Source organism: Opisthocomus hoazin, chromosome 1 (genome assembly GCF_030867145.1).
Source record: "Opisthocomus hoazin isolate bOpiHoa1 chromosome 1, bOpiHoa1.hap1, whole genome shotgun sequence".
Taxonomy (NCBI): Eukaryota; Metazoa; Chordata; class Aves; order Opisthocomiformes; family Opisthocomidae; genus Opisthocomus; species Opisthocomus hoazin.
The window spans coordinates 148,933,853-148,949,670 of NC_134414.1; the positions used below are offsets into that span (position 1 = coordinate 148,933,853).

Sequence of the window (15,818 nt, forward strand, 5' to 3'; positions counted from 1 at the left end):
GCTGAACTTGCCCTGATGCAGGTTCATTCCATCTCCTCCTGTCCTGTCACTGGCCACCAGTGAGAGGAGGTCAGCACCAAGATTACTCTGTCCCAAGTGGAGGATCTGGCACTTGCTCCTGTTATGTTTCATGTGGTTGGTGATTGCCCAGCTCTCGAGTCTATCCAGATCTCTCTAAGACCTCTCTAGCCTCGAGGGAGTACACAGCTCCTCCTAGTTTAGTATCGCCAGCAAACTTACTTAATGTACATTCAATTCCTGCATCCAGAACATTTATAAAAACATTAAAAAGCTCTTGCCCTAAAATTGAGCCCTGGGGAACTCCACTGATGACTGGCCACCAGCTTGATGTAACCCCATTTACTACAACCCTTCGGGCACGACCTGTCAGCCAACTGCTCACCCAATGTGTTATGGACTTGTCTAGCTGTGTGCTGGATATTTTGTCCAGAAGGATACTAGGATACTGTCAGAGACAGTATCAAAAGACTTGCTGAAATAATAAAAAAAATCCCACTGGCTTCCCTTGGTGAACTGGCTTCGCTTGGTCAACAAGGTAGGTGACCTTGTCATAAAGGGAAATTAAGCTGGTTAAGCAGGACTGTCCCCTCGTGAACCTGCGCTGGCTATGACCCATGACCAACGTTGTCTCTCAATGCTTTAAGTAAATCAGATATACGTGGAAGTCTAAGGCATATTTTAATCTAAAATGAAATTACTAAAAATTCCAAGTTACAACAACTTCTAAGATCTAAAAATCACCAAGCTATTAAAATATTTTTAATTAGATAAACACATTCAAGTATCCTAGGTCTGCTGTTAAATATAAGTGTAGAGTAGAACTGGGGGATGTTGCCTCTGAAAGCGGCAATAGTTTCTGAGAAGCTACTGGTCTCATTCCAGCCTAATCAACTAGCTCTGTTCTATCACCATCTCACGTGAAGTTGCAAGCTAACAAAAAAAAAGCTTGGTTTCTTCCTGTCTAAAAAAAACCCCTCGATACACAGGGATAAATTCCACTTTAACCCAGTGACTAACAAATACAGTTCAACATAGTACAGATACTTTGCCCTAACAGTAATTTTAAATGCAAAGTATGTTTTAAAAAACATTTTTCTTTAAGTCTTTAGCACAATTATTGTAGCCTTATGTAAGCATATAACAAATTTTTATAGTTTTAACTCATTTCCAGATTTCAAGAGACATCCAATTTTATGTAATCCTAAATTAAACACTACACCAGCACATAAGCAACTTTTGAGTTTTTAACATAATGCAAACCCCATGCAAACTAAAATTCTCAATCAATGGACCATTATACGATAAGAAGTAGTAAAACCCGTTTTCCTATTTCACTTTCTCCCAGCCAAAACTAACACCAAAGTTACCACCAAATCTGTTTTTCCCCAGAGGATAACAACTAAACTAATAATGCAAAACAAGATTAAACTAGGTAATTTCCATTTTGTTTAGATTATCATAAAATTGGCAATTTAAAAATGCACTGAAAAAAAAAAGGATTTTGCTTAACATATTTTGGACTTCCAGACCTCTTTAATATAGCAGAAGGATAAAGTTTGTTCTTCACCATTTTCTGAAAATGGACAATTCAGCTGTGGTTTTCTATCCTTAAATTTCTCACAAAATTCAGAAAGTGCTGGAATTATATATAAAAAAAAATATGGATCTTTAAGTAATAATTTCTTTCCAAATTAATTTGAAAGATGTGATGCCACTACTCTCCAGTTACTGAAAAGGTCTATTGATGTTTGGGCCAGATCTGGGTTTCTATTGTTACGTGTGGGGAAAACGTGGAAATAATCTTCCAGGCTTTCTTTAAGCAGCACAGATGAGAGAAAAAAACCTGAAGGAGCTCAGTTTTCCTTCTTTATAGGTCACTCTACTACAGGTCACTCTGTTGCAATTGTCAAGCTTTTTACACTTCTTTCACTTGTTCTAACAAAATTGGAATAAAATTTATCTTAGAAGAATCCAGAACAGTTCCGCATAAGCCTTTAAGTTCAGACACCTCACTTAAATCACCTGCAAACAAGTAAATTCGTGTCTTTCACTACAGGTATTGCTGACTAGTAGTTTTCTGGCAGGCTGGGATAACAGAGCACCAGTGTATCTCTCTATATCAGCACCCCTCTGTTCTGGCAACTGCTAGAGAGAAATAGTTTCGGTTTATTTTTAAAAAGAAGCTGAGAATGCTCAGGATTAGAAATACAAGAAATAAAACTGGAGGTCTGATGTGAAGAAAAAAAGATTGTTAAGATAACCTATCACAACTTAAACTAGAAAGGTCACCTCAAATATTAAGTGTCTGAGCTCTTACTGAAAATTTCTAGAATGACTGGGACTTGGTTTGCAGTGTCATGCTGACCTGGAAAGAGCTGCTAGTAAATAGGGTCAGCTATTTATCTATTACTCACTCGTCCCCCACTGCCCTTTTTTCTGTTTCTCTTTCAATACCTGTGGTGAGTGAGAAACAGCTGAAGGGGCAGCTACTTGAGACACGTCGTAGACTTCTCTTGTTAACGCTGTATCTGCACTCAGGGTCCTCATGGCAGGGGGTTGCACAGGGAGTCAAGAAGCAGTAGGACAAAACGTCTGTAACACCAAGCAACCATCCATCCTTCCCTCCACTCCTCCCTCTCCTCTCCAGCTCCATTGCTTCTGCTCAGGGCAGCACCAAACCCAGCCTTATCCAAGTGCCACACAGTTATCGGCTGCTAATAGGGGGATCCAAGCATGGATTTTGACCAAACATGCCCCCACAGAGGTCCCACAGACACCCACACAAGAAGCTGGTTCCCAGAAAGGACACAGTCAAGCAGACAGTCTTGGGTTCAACTTCAAAGTGTAGGTATTCATACCCAAGTGCTACCCACCAGGTATACCACTATGGTACTATATGTATACACAAGATCTCGTTATTTTGTACTTCTGAGCACCGTTGTACCAGAAATAATTATTTCCCCTGACCCCCAATCATTGACAATGATAAATAATTATAGTAGGTTTAGCAGTGAGTCAGTTCAGATCACACTACTGCCCATGCTCTTACACAGTAAATATGAAAAGTCAACAGCAATAGAGATCTCACCAAATTTCAACATTGGTATGGACTGTTTCCTCACGTAAGGACACTTTAAAAAAAGGAGATAAAAACAATACAATTTCTCTAGAGAGCAACTCCCAATTCCAGTGTTATGATCTCTGACTTGACAGCATTTCATCTTCTTGTGCGAGGTTTTTCTTTTCTTTTTTTAATACAGTAGCATAGTTTTATCTTAAACAATAGACTTCAGTGAAATTCAGTCATTCATTTTCTTAAATGGTGCTGCATCGTCAGCACCCTATAATTATTTTGGTGTATGAATGCAATAGTTCAGAATAAAAGTCTTAAATTTATGCAGTCTTACAGCACCTTTGGCATAAATCATATGCTCCTAGATATTTTGCATGATAATTCAGCCTGCACAAAACCTGCCAGCTCTTGAAAATGCCTGGTATTATAGACTACCCAGCAGTAGATTTGTTACATTTCTAATATTCCTATCAGCCAGTACTAATGCAATTAAATTCAATATAAATTCTCATAATAAAATACAAGATCCAATTAAGTCCAAACTGCCAGCCACCCAGAGCAAAAAGATCTTACCTTAAAACAGCCAGAACTTGTAGTTGTTATTATTGTGTCATATTTCTTGAATATATTTGCCTACCTGTTGTAGTCTCACTTCCAGAAAGTATACAACATATTCCTCTTTACGTATAGGTGTTTAACCCTCAGGGTTGAATATTGAGACTAGAAAACCTAAAAGTCCTCAAATTCCCAAGGTGGTGTTTATAAAAAGACCATGACCTTCCATGCTCGGGTCTTCCACCAGCTGCAGGTATCCCACCCTTTCCATGAAGAAAGTTCCCCTCTCAACAGCTGAGGCACACGATACGGCTTCCATCAACTCCAGCACTCAACTATGGAGAAAGAGAAGAATCCTCATCCTCAGAGTATGGATAACGCACAGCTTTCTACACCCGTGCTCCAGCTACGCCCCTGAGACAAGCCAGCATGCTGCTACACCGCACCTAAAAGCTGGCGCAAAACCGGGACTCTCTTAAACCAAGCCGCAACCTGGTTTGTTCTTGCCCCAGCACAGCACTGTAGAAGGTCCTGACCAGCTTGCTGACTCACGCAGCAATCCTTAAGAGGATTGAAAAGTCACACGAAGACGTCAGAGAGTCAAGAAAATCTCCATGCATGTGAACTACCTAGCACTTCTCGGATGTTCTATCAAGTTTTTGAAACTGGATAACAAAGAGATGATTTGGAGCTTTTGAGAGAAATGAACCAGTAAAAATGTCAAACGCAAACTCTTCAGATAAACAGAGAAACCTCACATTCCAAACATAACAAGGATCGGTAGTGGTCCAAACTAAGAACTTCTGAAATTTGCTTAAAGTTCTGAAATTCGTATTTAAGGTCAATTTGTAAAACAGTCAATTATTCACAGTCTCGTTAAAAAAACCTTTTAATATAAAACCACAGAAATAAATTCAAGTCTGTATTTTATGAGTGCTAAAGTTTGAAAATGTTGGCCTAAAGATCGCTCTACTGACAAGAGTTCATTATCTCATCTATTTTGAATCAAAAGAAACTATGAGGAGTAACTTAGGGAATGAGATAAAACAGGAGAAGTGACACTGAATAGATTTGTCCAGTTCTCTGGAAGGCGAAAAAAGTTTTAAATTCAATCTTGAGACCGCAACTAGCTTAGATACTCGGTCACAGTTTTGCATTTTATTTCTAGTTAAAATGGACTCTTTTTTTTCTGGATACGCTAAAATGTAACAGAAATTTTGACACCGGCTTTCGTGGATGAAAACTTTAGAACTGGGGAAAAAAAAGCTTTTAGGTGAGATTCCAGCACTAAACCTTAATAGAACCAATGTCTCTTGCAGGAAACAAAGAAATTAGTACTGCAATAACCCTATTTTAAAACTTAGAAATAAAAATTTCCCTTGACACAAGCAAGGATAAAGTGACGCTGTGTACCTTTAAAGCAAGGTAGGAGAGGCGTATTTCAACATAGGCTACTTTACCCATATGGCACGGATCCATCATCACACCTTCAGCTGGTTATTCTTAGGGGTATACTAACACTCAAAATAAAGGTGGCACTAAAGTTCCGGAGGGCGACAGGAAACCCAGCAGAGTAAGAAATTTTAGACGGAGTTATTTACAGATCTTTTCCTGTGAGAAAAGAATGGTAAGAATGTGGCTTGAACGTTAACAAATCCACTGGAATATCAGTCTGCCTGGTACAGTCAGCAGGTTCGGAGGGGGATTCAGTGGGGATGGAAATTCAAACTTTAGCTTGTAATCAGAAAAATCCTACTTTAGAAATTTGAACCAGCAGCTAGAAACATGTAATATAATACAGAACTCTCCTAAAAAGGTACCCAGCTAGAGGGATCTTATACTGTGTACGTGAAGTCTATGACTATTTAGCTAAAAAAAAAAAAGAAAAAAGCCAATGACACGGAAGCTTTTTATTATTCTGCAGGGACCTATTCATAAGTGAGCGACACGGCCAAAATCTGCATTTCCTTCCTTTTCTTTCCTTGGGAATGGTGCTGCAGATTGCATGTGCAGTTCCTCCATTAGGATATCGACAGAGCAGAAGTTCAACTGCAAGAAATCTCCAACTGAAATAGCCTATTCTAGAGACATACTCATCGAAAATAGATTAGAAAACTGAATCTGAAGAGAAGATATTCAAAATGTTTATTCAGATTGCTTACAAAACAATAATTCGGAATGTGTAGGCAACAGTCTGAATAAACCTGCTCCTAGTTGCTAATGTTTTACTGCCAAGCAGGAAGGCACGAGCAGTGGGGTTCTACAGGAGATCCAGTTCATACACTGCAAACAGCCAAGAGCATCACTGTCAGCTTCAGAAATGAGAAGGTCAGTGCAACGCAGCAAGCCCAGAGTTAACTACTTCCCTGTGGCTTTAGCACGGCGGAGACATGCAAGACCCCTCTCATATTCTTCTCCCCAGACACCTGAACACCCCTCAGGAACGTCCCTACGTAGTGCTGGATTTCCAGAGTCCCCGTGGTCCCGTTGGAACACTGACAAATGCACCACGCTACACAGAAGTTGCTACGCAGTTCAGCCAAGGAGCAGCTCACATGTGAGTCACTTTAGGCTTCTTGGAGAGAAAAAAAAAAAGATTGTTCATTTACTAAACAAGCAAATAAATAATGAAAATGAAGGAACAGATTTGGGGATTATTAGGGAATATTTATTTGGCCGGAGAAAGCAGGCAGGACTTGATGAGACTTGTCAGAGATAAGTCCATAAAAAACATTGTTAACAGAATCAACCAGTTCAGTCCACATCCCCAAAGCAAGTTGGCAATCAGTTTTCAACACCTGCTTCCAGACCAGTGCTCGCAGAGTTTAAATGTACTGTTTAAAGTGATCTCCCCACAACCTCTAGGTCAAGAGACACAAGGTAAAAATGCACTTTCAGGACTGCTTACTGTGAACATTAGCCATACCAGATGCAATTTTCAACCGACAGCGTTCAACACCAGGTGGAGGAGGGCTGAGCATTCTGTCCTGAATGGAGCATACCAAAATCACAGGGCCAACAAGTCGCAGACTGCTGAAGAAAGCAGGTCCCTCCTGAGCAGTAAAAGTAAGAAACAGAAAGGTCCATCCAAGATAGTCACAAAGACATATTTATTTACAAAAAATTGCATTTTCCTTAACTCAGAATGTGCTGGGCATTACTAATGCTAGAAGACAACACCTGCATCCCTCAGGGCTTCCTAGAGTCTCATGATTTCCACCTAGGATCTCTTTGACTTACAGGATCAAAGGTAAGCATCAAAAGCAGTCACCTGAAGTGTTTGTTTCAGCCTTTATATCAGCAAACACTCTGTAGTGTAGGTCATCCTTCCCAAATAACTGAAACACAGAAAGGACACATACAGTTCTCATCAGCGGGGAATTCCAAGAGCCCTGAAGTGGAGGAACACTCCATCCAGATTTACACAATGGAGCCATACTGCATCCAACACTCCTTCTCCCTAGGTCACCTGGCAAGATCCTGCTTTCGCTCTGAGCTCCCAAAGTAAATGAGAATTTCCTGAAGCTGTATTTGCCGCTACCACTTTCTGCCCTTGGCAAGTTTGCAAATGATACAAAATCAAGAAGAGTGGGGCTGATACACCAGATGGTTGTGCCACCCTTCATAGGAACCTTGGCAGGCTAAAGAGATGGGCTGACAAACACCTCATGAAAACTGACAAAGGGAAACGTGAAGCCTTGCACCTGAAGAGGAATAACCCCATGCACCAGTACATGCTGGGCCAGATCGACTGGACAGCAGTTTTGCAGAAACAAACCTGGAGGTCTCAATGGACAATGAGTTGAACATGACCAAGAGACATAACCTTGAGGCAAAGAAGACCAGTGGCGTCCAGGGCTGTATTAAGAGCAACACCATCAGCAGGACAGGGAAGGTGACATTCCCCTTCACTCAGCACTGGTGAGGCTGCACCTGGAGTACTAAGTCATGTGCCGGTCCCCCCAGTACAAGAAAGACATGGACATACTGAAGCGAGCCCAGTGAAGGGCCACAAAGATGATTATGGGGCTAGAACATCTTGCATACAAGGAGATGCTGAGAGATTTTGATTAAATGTTAGAAAAAAATATTTTTTTTATTCTAAAGGTGATCAAACACTGGTAAAGCTTGCACAGAAAGCTTGTGGAATGTCCATCCTTGGAGATATTAAAACCTGACTGGACACAGACCTGGGCATCCTGCTCTAGCTGACTCTGCTTTAAGCAAGGGGATTGGATAAAGGATCTCCAGAGGTCCTTTCCAACCTCACTCATTTTGTGATGAATCCTAGACCAATACCAATGTCCAACATTGCACTCCGGCAAACTTCAGCTCTGCAACTCCTGCCCTCAGGAAAGCATTCTAAGCCCACACATTATACAGAGAACTAACACTGCAGAAGGAGCTGCATCCTCTATCTCTCTGAAAAGGATTTAATGAAACAAACATCTCAGAAGAGAGAAAAATATCTGGAATTGTCCAAGTGTTGTACAAATACCCTTGCCATTTTTTGAGAGGGAAGAACAGATGACAAGTCCAGTCAGAAGTGTTTTGCTTTAAACTGTCTTAGACTGCACAAAGTAAGGTCATATTTGCACAGCAGATTTCACAATATGCATCCAGTGTAGAAACGAGCCAATATACAACGGCATGTAACACTGAGCACAGATGCTTTCCATGCTCAGGTGTGCAGAGCGTAGAAGCTCTGCATCAGTGATCCCAGATGTCCCATGACTTTATTTTGTACATCCAAGGTCCCACAGTTTCTTCTGGCACACAGAAAGCCACATGTAGGCTACACACGCAGGTATATACCAACGTGCCTCCTACCAGTTAAGACTGAAAGGCCTATTCTGGACCCCAGAATGCGGGTCCTCTCCCCAGTGGTCTAGTAAGTTAGATCTACAGGCACTGTCCTAGCACTTTCGATTTATGTTCCAGATACTCTCTCCACCCAGGTATTACACACTTTTAAGAAATCTAAACACCAGGTTTCAGGAAATAAGCCCTGTGTTAAAGAGAACCAAAGAGAACGAGTCATGTGGATCACAAACGCGGCAAATGAACACTACAATTAACTTTTATTTTAGGCCTTTTTATGGGACCTGTAACTCCTACTGCACATGTGAAAAACCTAACAGCTTTCTCAAGGTCTCTTCTACCCACAGATGACTGAGTAAGAACTGTGTAGATACGAAGAACAAGACAGCAAGACCAAACCAAGGCACAAAAGTCAGAACTCCAGGCTGACCCTTGGGTCCAAATGAAGATGCACTGCCAGGCTTGCAGGAGGAGCCCAGCGGAGACTCGCTAATTGCAGGAGACTGTAGGGAAAGAGCGAGAGCATTGCTAGAGTGTTGCTCGGAAGCCAAGATCAGTGAAAAATGGATAGGAGGCAGAAACAAGGACAGTGGGCAGAATGAACTTCACAAAACCAGTTGATTTAAAATGCACATTTACACAAACCTAAAAATCAGCCGAAAAAAACCCCATCAGATAGACAGACAAAGAACATTAAAATAGGCAGTGCTTTCATACCTGCAAATCTTTTTTAGGATACATAATACAACTGTGACTGTCAATGAGTGACATGGCTCTAAAACTGCCAAATAAATATGCTGGCATCCAGCGCTAAATCAAATACCGACAAGGCGAACTGCAGCGCAAAGGCATTTGAAAAGCAGAGCACGGGAACAAAAAGGCTTAACCATTTTCTGCCACCGAGTCTGCAACCCTCACCCTTTGACATTTCTGCATCTTCTGTGTGCCTCTTACCAAGCACCCAGCCTTCCAGCAGGCGAAGGTGTAGGTAGGGCTTTGGCTGAGATCGCCTAGCAGTAGCAGACACGCAAAGCACGCGAGCGACATTCCCCTTCGCGCAGCGGGGACTGCGGTGCTCACGGGAAATGCGGGGCTAATGGGAAACGTGGGGCTGGGAGACAGTGATGAAATTCTAACAGCTGCGGCAGATTGGAGGGTGGAGAGAAAAAAAGAAAAGAGAGAGAAAGGGGATATGGAGGGGGGGATACTGGAGGACTGGAGCCAAACTAACAGCTGGATCAAAACAGCTTAAGACAAGCTGTATCTCTGGAGTTCCCACACCCTTTTCATCCCTTTTCTATTTTGCCATTTACAATGAAAACAGTAATAGCACATAAACAAACTACCTAGAATTGTTCTCATCAACCCTGTCAGGTCATCACCCATCACATCATGAATCTTCGTTCTACAAGCACGTTAACACACTGATGATGAGCACTACAAAAAAAACCTTAACAGAAAAATAAATGCAAAGATGACCAGAAAGCCAAGCATCAGTCGCTGTCACATCCTACACAAAGAGCTCTTGCAGCTACCTAATAGTTAAGAATTCTTGAACAAGAGTCATACAAAAAGAGAAATGAGGAAAAAAACCTAAATTTCTTCTGCTCTCTATGGAAATGACTGGTGCCCAGAGGCTGCTGCCGACTCACCTTCCTGTAGATGGAGACGGGTTTGGTTATGTGATAACCAAACACGCACAGGAGCACAGAGGCAGGTGGAGGAACCCCAGTAATAGATAGGGCCGCTGTTCCCAGGGCCATCACGAGACAATGATCATCCCATCAGAGGCTTTTAGGCACACATATGAGCACAGAGGCACGGGGACTCCCAAAAACTCAGTTGGGAAACAGGGCCCCAGCCTCCCGCTAGCACTGTCCCAGGAGAGCCCTCAGCCCCACTGCCCAGGTGTGACGCCTACCAGATGAGTCAACTGGAGGGGCTCTCATGGTCACCTTAGAGACTAAGGGGGGTTACTACCCAGGAGCACGGAACACATCAGGGGATGCTGAGGAAGACCATTTTGGGATGGCACAAGAATTATTATAGGATGTTTAGGGTAGGAAACAAAGGCAGAGGAAGCGAGGGATCACGGTGATTTAGCAGGGAACAAGCTCGGAAAATGGAGGAACAAGAGGATAAAATGGACCAGTCATGTGTAAATAGGTTTGCTCCTTGGAGTGGAACTACAGGTCATAGAGCCTGCGTGTCTGCAGTGCCAGGAACCACAGTGAGCGTGTAATTGCTAGTAACTATCAAGCCACACCAGCCAGGAACTACTTGCTGTCTAAGCAAGTAGTTAAGCTAAGCAGCTTGGCAGACAGGTACATGTGTGTCTCTGGGAGCAAGGCAACTGGTGGAACTGGCTTCCAGAGAGATCAGGGTGGTCCTGGCCAGCTTCTAGAGAGACTCAGGTCCAGAGGTCAACTGGCAGACCTGCTACTGGATGGACTCTATGTCCAAGGCTAACTACTGGGGGATCCACCATGCAGGGGGTGCAGGAATGGGGGCTGTCTGTGTGCCTGTGATTGAAGGGGTCTATACCAACTACAGGAGTGGGGCTGCAGCCTTGGTGACTCCCGTGTTCAGGTGCCACTGGGATCTGGGGGCCAGCTACTGAGTAGGCAGTGTCTAAACCCAGGTACTGGAGGGATCCACACTGCGTGTACGTATGTATTTTCAACTAAAAACCCATCCCGCTCAGCCAGAGAGAGGGGAACAGGATGAGGTTGTCGGTGCTGTTTGCGTTTGTGCGAGTGCTAAGTGTTCCTGGGTTGATCCGTGTACCCAACCGCATACCACGCGTGCCTGCCTGCGTGTGCCCGTACCAGCAATACACGTCCAGCCTTGCTAGCAGTTGCACCTGGAGACACAGAGCTGCAGCATCCGCATCTCCATCAGGTTATCCCCTCATAATGATCAGGCTTCCTAGATTTCCATATAGGAAACAGCAGAAAGAAGCCCAAATACACGCACTGCACAGCAAGCAGTGACCATTACGGGTTCACACGCTTCCTGCAGTTCTGACAGGGTCACCAAGGCAGCACAGGCAAACGGCAAGTTTCTCTTTTTCTGCCTTGTCAAAACAAAAGCCAAAAACCAGCTCTTACGTTGACAAGGAGACAATTCAAAAGCTCATGTCACCTGCAAATTCCAATGTGTTTCTAGTATCCCAATTTGACAATGTATTTAAGTAGGAACAGAGGAAACCATCATCTACTGGTGGGAGGGTAGGAGAGGGTAGAAGACCAAAGAGTCAACTCCATGGCTAGTTCTGTAAGAGCAAGTGTGCAGTACCAGGCAGCGTCAGCGAGTAACCACAATTCCTTAGACGCACCAGCACGTGTCCAGTGTTACCCCCCTGCCGGCAACTTTATAGTTGTACTGTATGTTCTCAAATTGCAGATTCTTCTTTAAACTCTAGTTCGTACTAGCAAAGGTAGGGGTAGGGGAAGTGGAGATTCTGGTTCTCGTTTCCAGGGCTGTGAAAAAAAAAAGCTTGTAAGAGTGAACTTTACTGGCAAATAGATGCAAAATAGCTTTAAAATTAAAAACTATGAGTGGCAGAAAGAAGGGATAAAGCTTTAATGTGTCCCCCGCCCCCTTATTTCCCAACTCCATTTCCCTCACTTCGTACTAACACCAATCTTACTTCCACCATACTGCTATTCTGAATTTCTAGCGGAGAGGGACAAATAACCTAGGTAAACAAAATATATATAAAAAACTAATCCCTTTAAAGTCATTCTTCACATGGTACAAAAGCAAAAAAGAGACTGGTTTGGGTTTTTCCCTCTATCCCTTATTTTCACACACTTCTATGAGCTTTAGAGTAGACCAAGAAACAGCAAAGCAAGTAGGCTTGGAGGAGGCCATCCTTAAACACATTTGTGGCAATTATTTTGTGATTTTACATTTACTTTCTATTGAATTGATTCTTCTCATGCATGCTTATAGACTAAGAAAACCAGGCTGCAACTGGAGTAGCAGCAGCCACATTTGTTCTTTGTTCTGAAAGGACCAGGATTAATGTATGCATGTTTTCCATCGCCACTCCTTTTTTTGCTTGTTTTTACATTTAATTACATTTTCAGACTATGCTGTCCTGTCCTATATATATATACACTTATGCCACATGAACAGACACAACATCCCTTTGTGTTGCTCTGCATCTTGGACACTGCCACGCTCCCGAGCAAACAATGAGCTGGCGGGAAAGGGAGCCGATCTCAACTCACTGAAGAAAGAGTTCAGCGAGACATGAAGACGCACAGTGGCATTATTTTTCCCCATCCAAGGTTGTCAAAACAAGGCTCCAAATGAGCCACCATCTCAAACAATACAGTTCTGTCCAGTGCTTGTCTGGTTTATTTTGTGGGGCAATTTTGGCTTTCTTCTTATTAATGCAAACTTTACACCAAAATGCTTTCTGTCATTAGAGCACAGCAGACAAAAGCACGAGGCGGAGGGTACCTCTCCGCTGAGCCCGGACACGCGAGGGGGATTCACTGCTATGGACAGACACGGACCTCAGCAGCGCAGAGGCAGCAGCTGTTGCACGGACAGTAACGAGACTGGGCTGAGGACCTGAGGAAGCAAAACCACAAAGCAGTGAAAGAACACAAGGCCAAGGGAGACAGCGTCCTTTATGCATAAGCAGGTTACTACAAGTTTTAGAGATGGGGGAAACAAAGCAGAGTAATTCTCACAAGAATGTCAGCATCTTATTTGCAGAGACAAACGCTTGCTCAGAAGTTGTTAAACAAGTAGTGGTGCTGACACATTACATGAAACAAAAGCAGGAACGTTACCATCTCTCACTCGTTTCTTTCATGTGGACACCCTTTTTCTGGATACTGGCTACACAAAGCTATACTAGAAAAATACAATCCCTAGTAACTGGCTGCATGGGAGTTCGTTTCATTTTGTCAAGTTCACTACCTCTTACTAGCAGTATCCCATCTAGCAGACAGGAATACTGAAGCAGAGGCTGACAAAACTACTGTACCCACATCACCAAGTGGTTCTGTACCCACATCACCAAGTCCAGTTCTGGGCTCCCCAGTTCAGGAAAGATGAGGAGCTACTGGAGAGAGTCCAGCGGAGGGCTACAAGGATGATGAGGGGACTGGAGCATCTCTCCTACGAGGAGAGGTTGAGGGAACTGGGCTTGTTCAGCCTGGAGAAGAGAAGGCTGAGATGAGACCTCATAAATGCTTATAAATATCTGAAGGGTGGGTGTCAGGAGGATGGGGCCAGACTCTTTTCAGTGGTGCCCAGCGACAGGACAAGGGGCAATGGGCACAACTGAAGCAGAGGAAGTTCCATCTGAACATGAGGAAGAACTTCTTCCCTCTGAGGGTGACGGAGCACTGGCACAGGCTGCCCAGGGAGGTTGTTGAGTCTCCTTCTCTGGAGATACTCAAGACCTGGCTGGACAAGGTCCTGTGCAGCCTGCTGTAGGCGACCCTGCTTCGGCAGGGGCATTGGACTGCGTGACCCACAGAGGTCCCTTCCAACCCCGAACATTAGGTGATTCTGGTTTCAAGAACCAGCAACAGAATTCCCCCACTCCCCCAATTATATCCTTTTGCACTGGGTCACGGCTGCCTTGTACAGCCAACGCACTCCTCATCAGCCCAGACTCCTAATAAAATGCTCTCTGAAAACTGCTGACCATTCTTCTCCCTCTTCCTTCCTTCGCTCCCAGTTCCTGGAGTTTTCTGATGCAACACGCGCTTTCAAGACACCCAGATCAGAGCCAGCTGACCACCATTTGGAAGGCAATCAGAAGCTCACTCTAGCACATGAATATGAATCAGACCATGAATCTCAGTCCCATTCTGCAGCGGGATAGGAATGCACAGCTGTTACTACATCTCATTTCAGAGAGGCATCACAAACCTGACATTCATGACCACCACAGGCACATTCTGAAACTCTGCCCTACTCAGGTCCTCGCTGGCAACTGGCCAGGCCCTTGGTGGTTGGGACCACTGTGCATAAAACGTATCAGATGGCATATTGCCTTTTGTCATTTCTGGGAACTGGATTAAGTACGAGGACTGCCGCAATACTTCATCTTGGTCCCACTGCCCTTACCTCAAATGGAGGGGGAGCATTAGTCTGTAGCCTTGCGGAGGTGCGGCCAACAGATAAAACCCATCCCAGCCTGCACCGCGTCCCTCTGATTCTAGTGACTCTGAGTTGCAGCGTTTGGGCTGACACTCCACTGCAGACAAAGAAACGTAGTGCAGCATATTCACTGAAGAGAAATATTCCTAAACAATAATTCTTGCTGCCTCATCTCTCAAGTCAAGGAGGTGCTGCTTAGGACTTACTTGTTCACAAAATTCTTGGTAGAAGTTGCAATAGTCTTGTATGTATTTTCTGACTAAAAAAAGTCTATAAAAAAACAGGAATACAAGCAACAGCTGGGTGAATAGTGAATAAGCTTTTATTTAGAAGTTACACCTTCGAACAAAGGCATGTGGTTTAACAGTTCAAGTAAGAAACAACAGCATGTTGGCTGCAAGACATTTTCAGCTTCTCCTCTCAGCTGCAACAGGGACTTCTCAGGTAGCTACGTCAGGTCACTGTGCACTACTAACGCTTCGGGATCCCACACCCAGAAGGGGAATGGTAATAAACACTCTTCCTTATAACACGCTCTGGGATCTCCAGTTCTACAAACCAGCAAAGCTTCTGCCCTTCCACTGTCTAGGAATTAAAGCTCAGTTAGTCTACGGGGAAGAGTGAGGAAACAAGGAGAAAAAGGGGTGGAAAAAAAGGAAAGGTTTAAGTGCTTTTTCCCTCTCAGCTGTTTGACCATCACATTTGCATTGCCTTTTTGTCCTTATTGCAAGAATGTTTTGGTAGTTCCCTGTTCCAGCTGCAGCGAGCAAGAAGCTGATGCAGCATCTTTGCTGCTGACACACAGTCGGAAGTTTTGCGCCAATGAAAACAGCCATGGAGATGTACACTGCATGTTGGAGAACCAGCCACAGCGCGATTAGGGAAATGAGCCCTTTGGCCAGAGGGCAGGATTGACACGAGGAAAAGAAACACTATGGTTTAAATCAAGAGCTCAACAGTATCCCCAGCTGATTGCTGGAGATTGTTTTCACTACAGACTTTCTCTACTTCTGCAGCTCCATTCTGGAGCCACCCCTTACTTCATCCCTACTGAGCCAGAGTTCAGTTTTGGATTCGGTTCAATTGAAAATTCATTTATGAAGCACCTCTTGGACCCCTTAGTGTCAGTAATTTAACTCTTTTTTTTTTTTAATACAGAAAGTCTCACACTGTTTGTGCAAGGGTATCTCCTGAAGCTCTGTGCACTTTAACA

At 43.7% G+C, this 15,818-nt stretch overlaps 1 protein-coding gene across 2 annotated transcripts in view; it reads right to left on the reverse strand.

Annotated features, from left to right (window-relative positions):
• Nucleotides 1–15,818, reverse strand: part of TSPAN9 (tetraspanin 9) — a 187,672-nt gene that overhangs the window by 136,035 nt on the left and 35,819 nt on the right. The window contains exon 2 of one of the 2 annotated variants that reach the window (XM_075440950.1): nt 6,576–6,702. The exons of the other annotated variant lie outside the window; for it this stretch is intronic. Within the exon in view, the coding sequence (XP_075297065.1) occupies nt 6,576–6,630 (55 nt within the window). The 5' untranslated portion in view covers nt 6,631–6,702. The remainder of the gene's footprint in view (nt 1–6,575; nt 6,703–15,818) is intronic. 2 annotated transcript variants of the gene reach the window in all.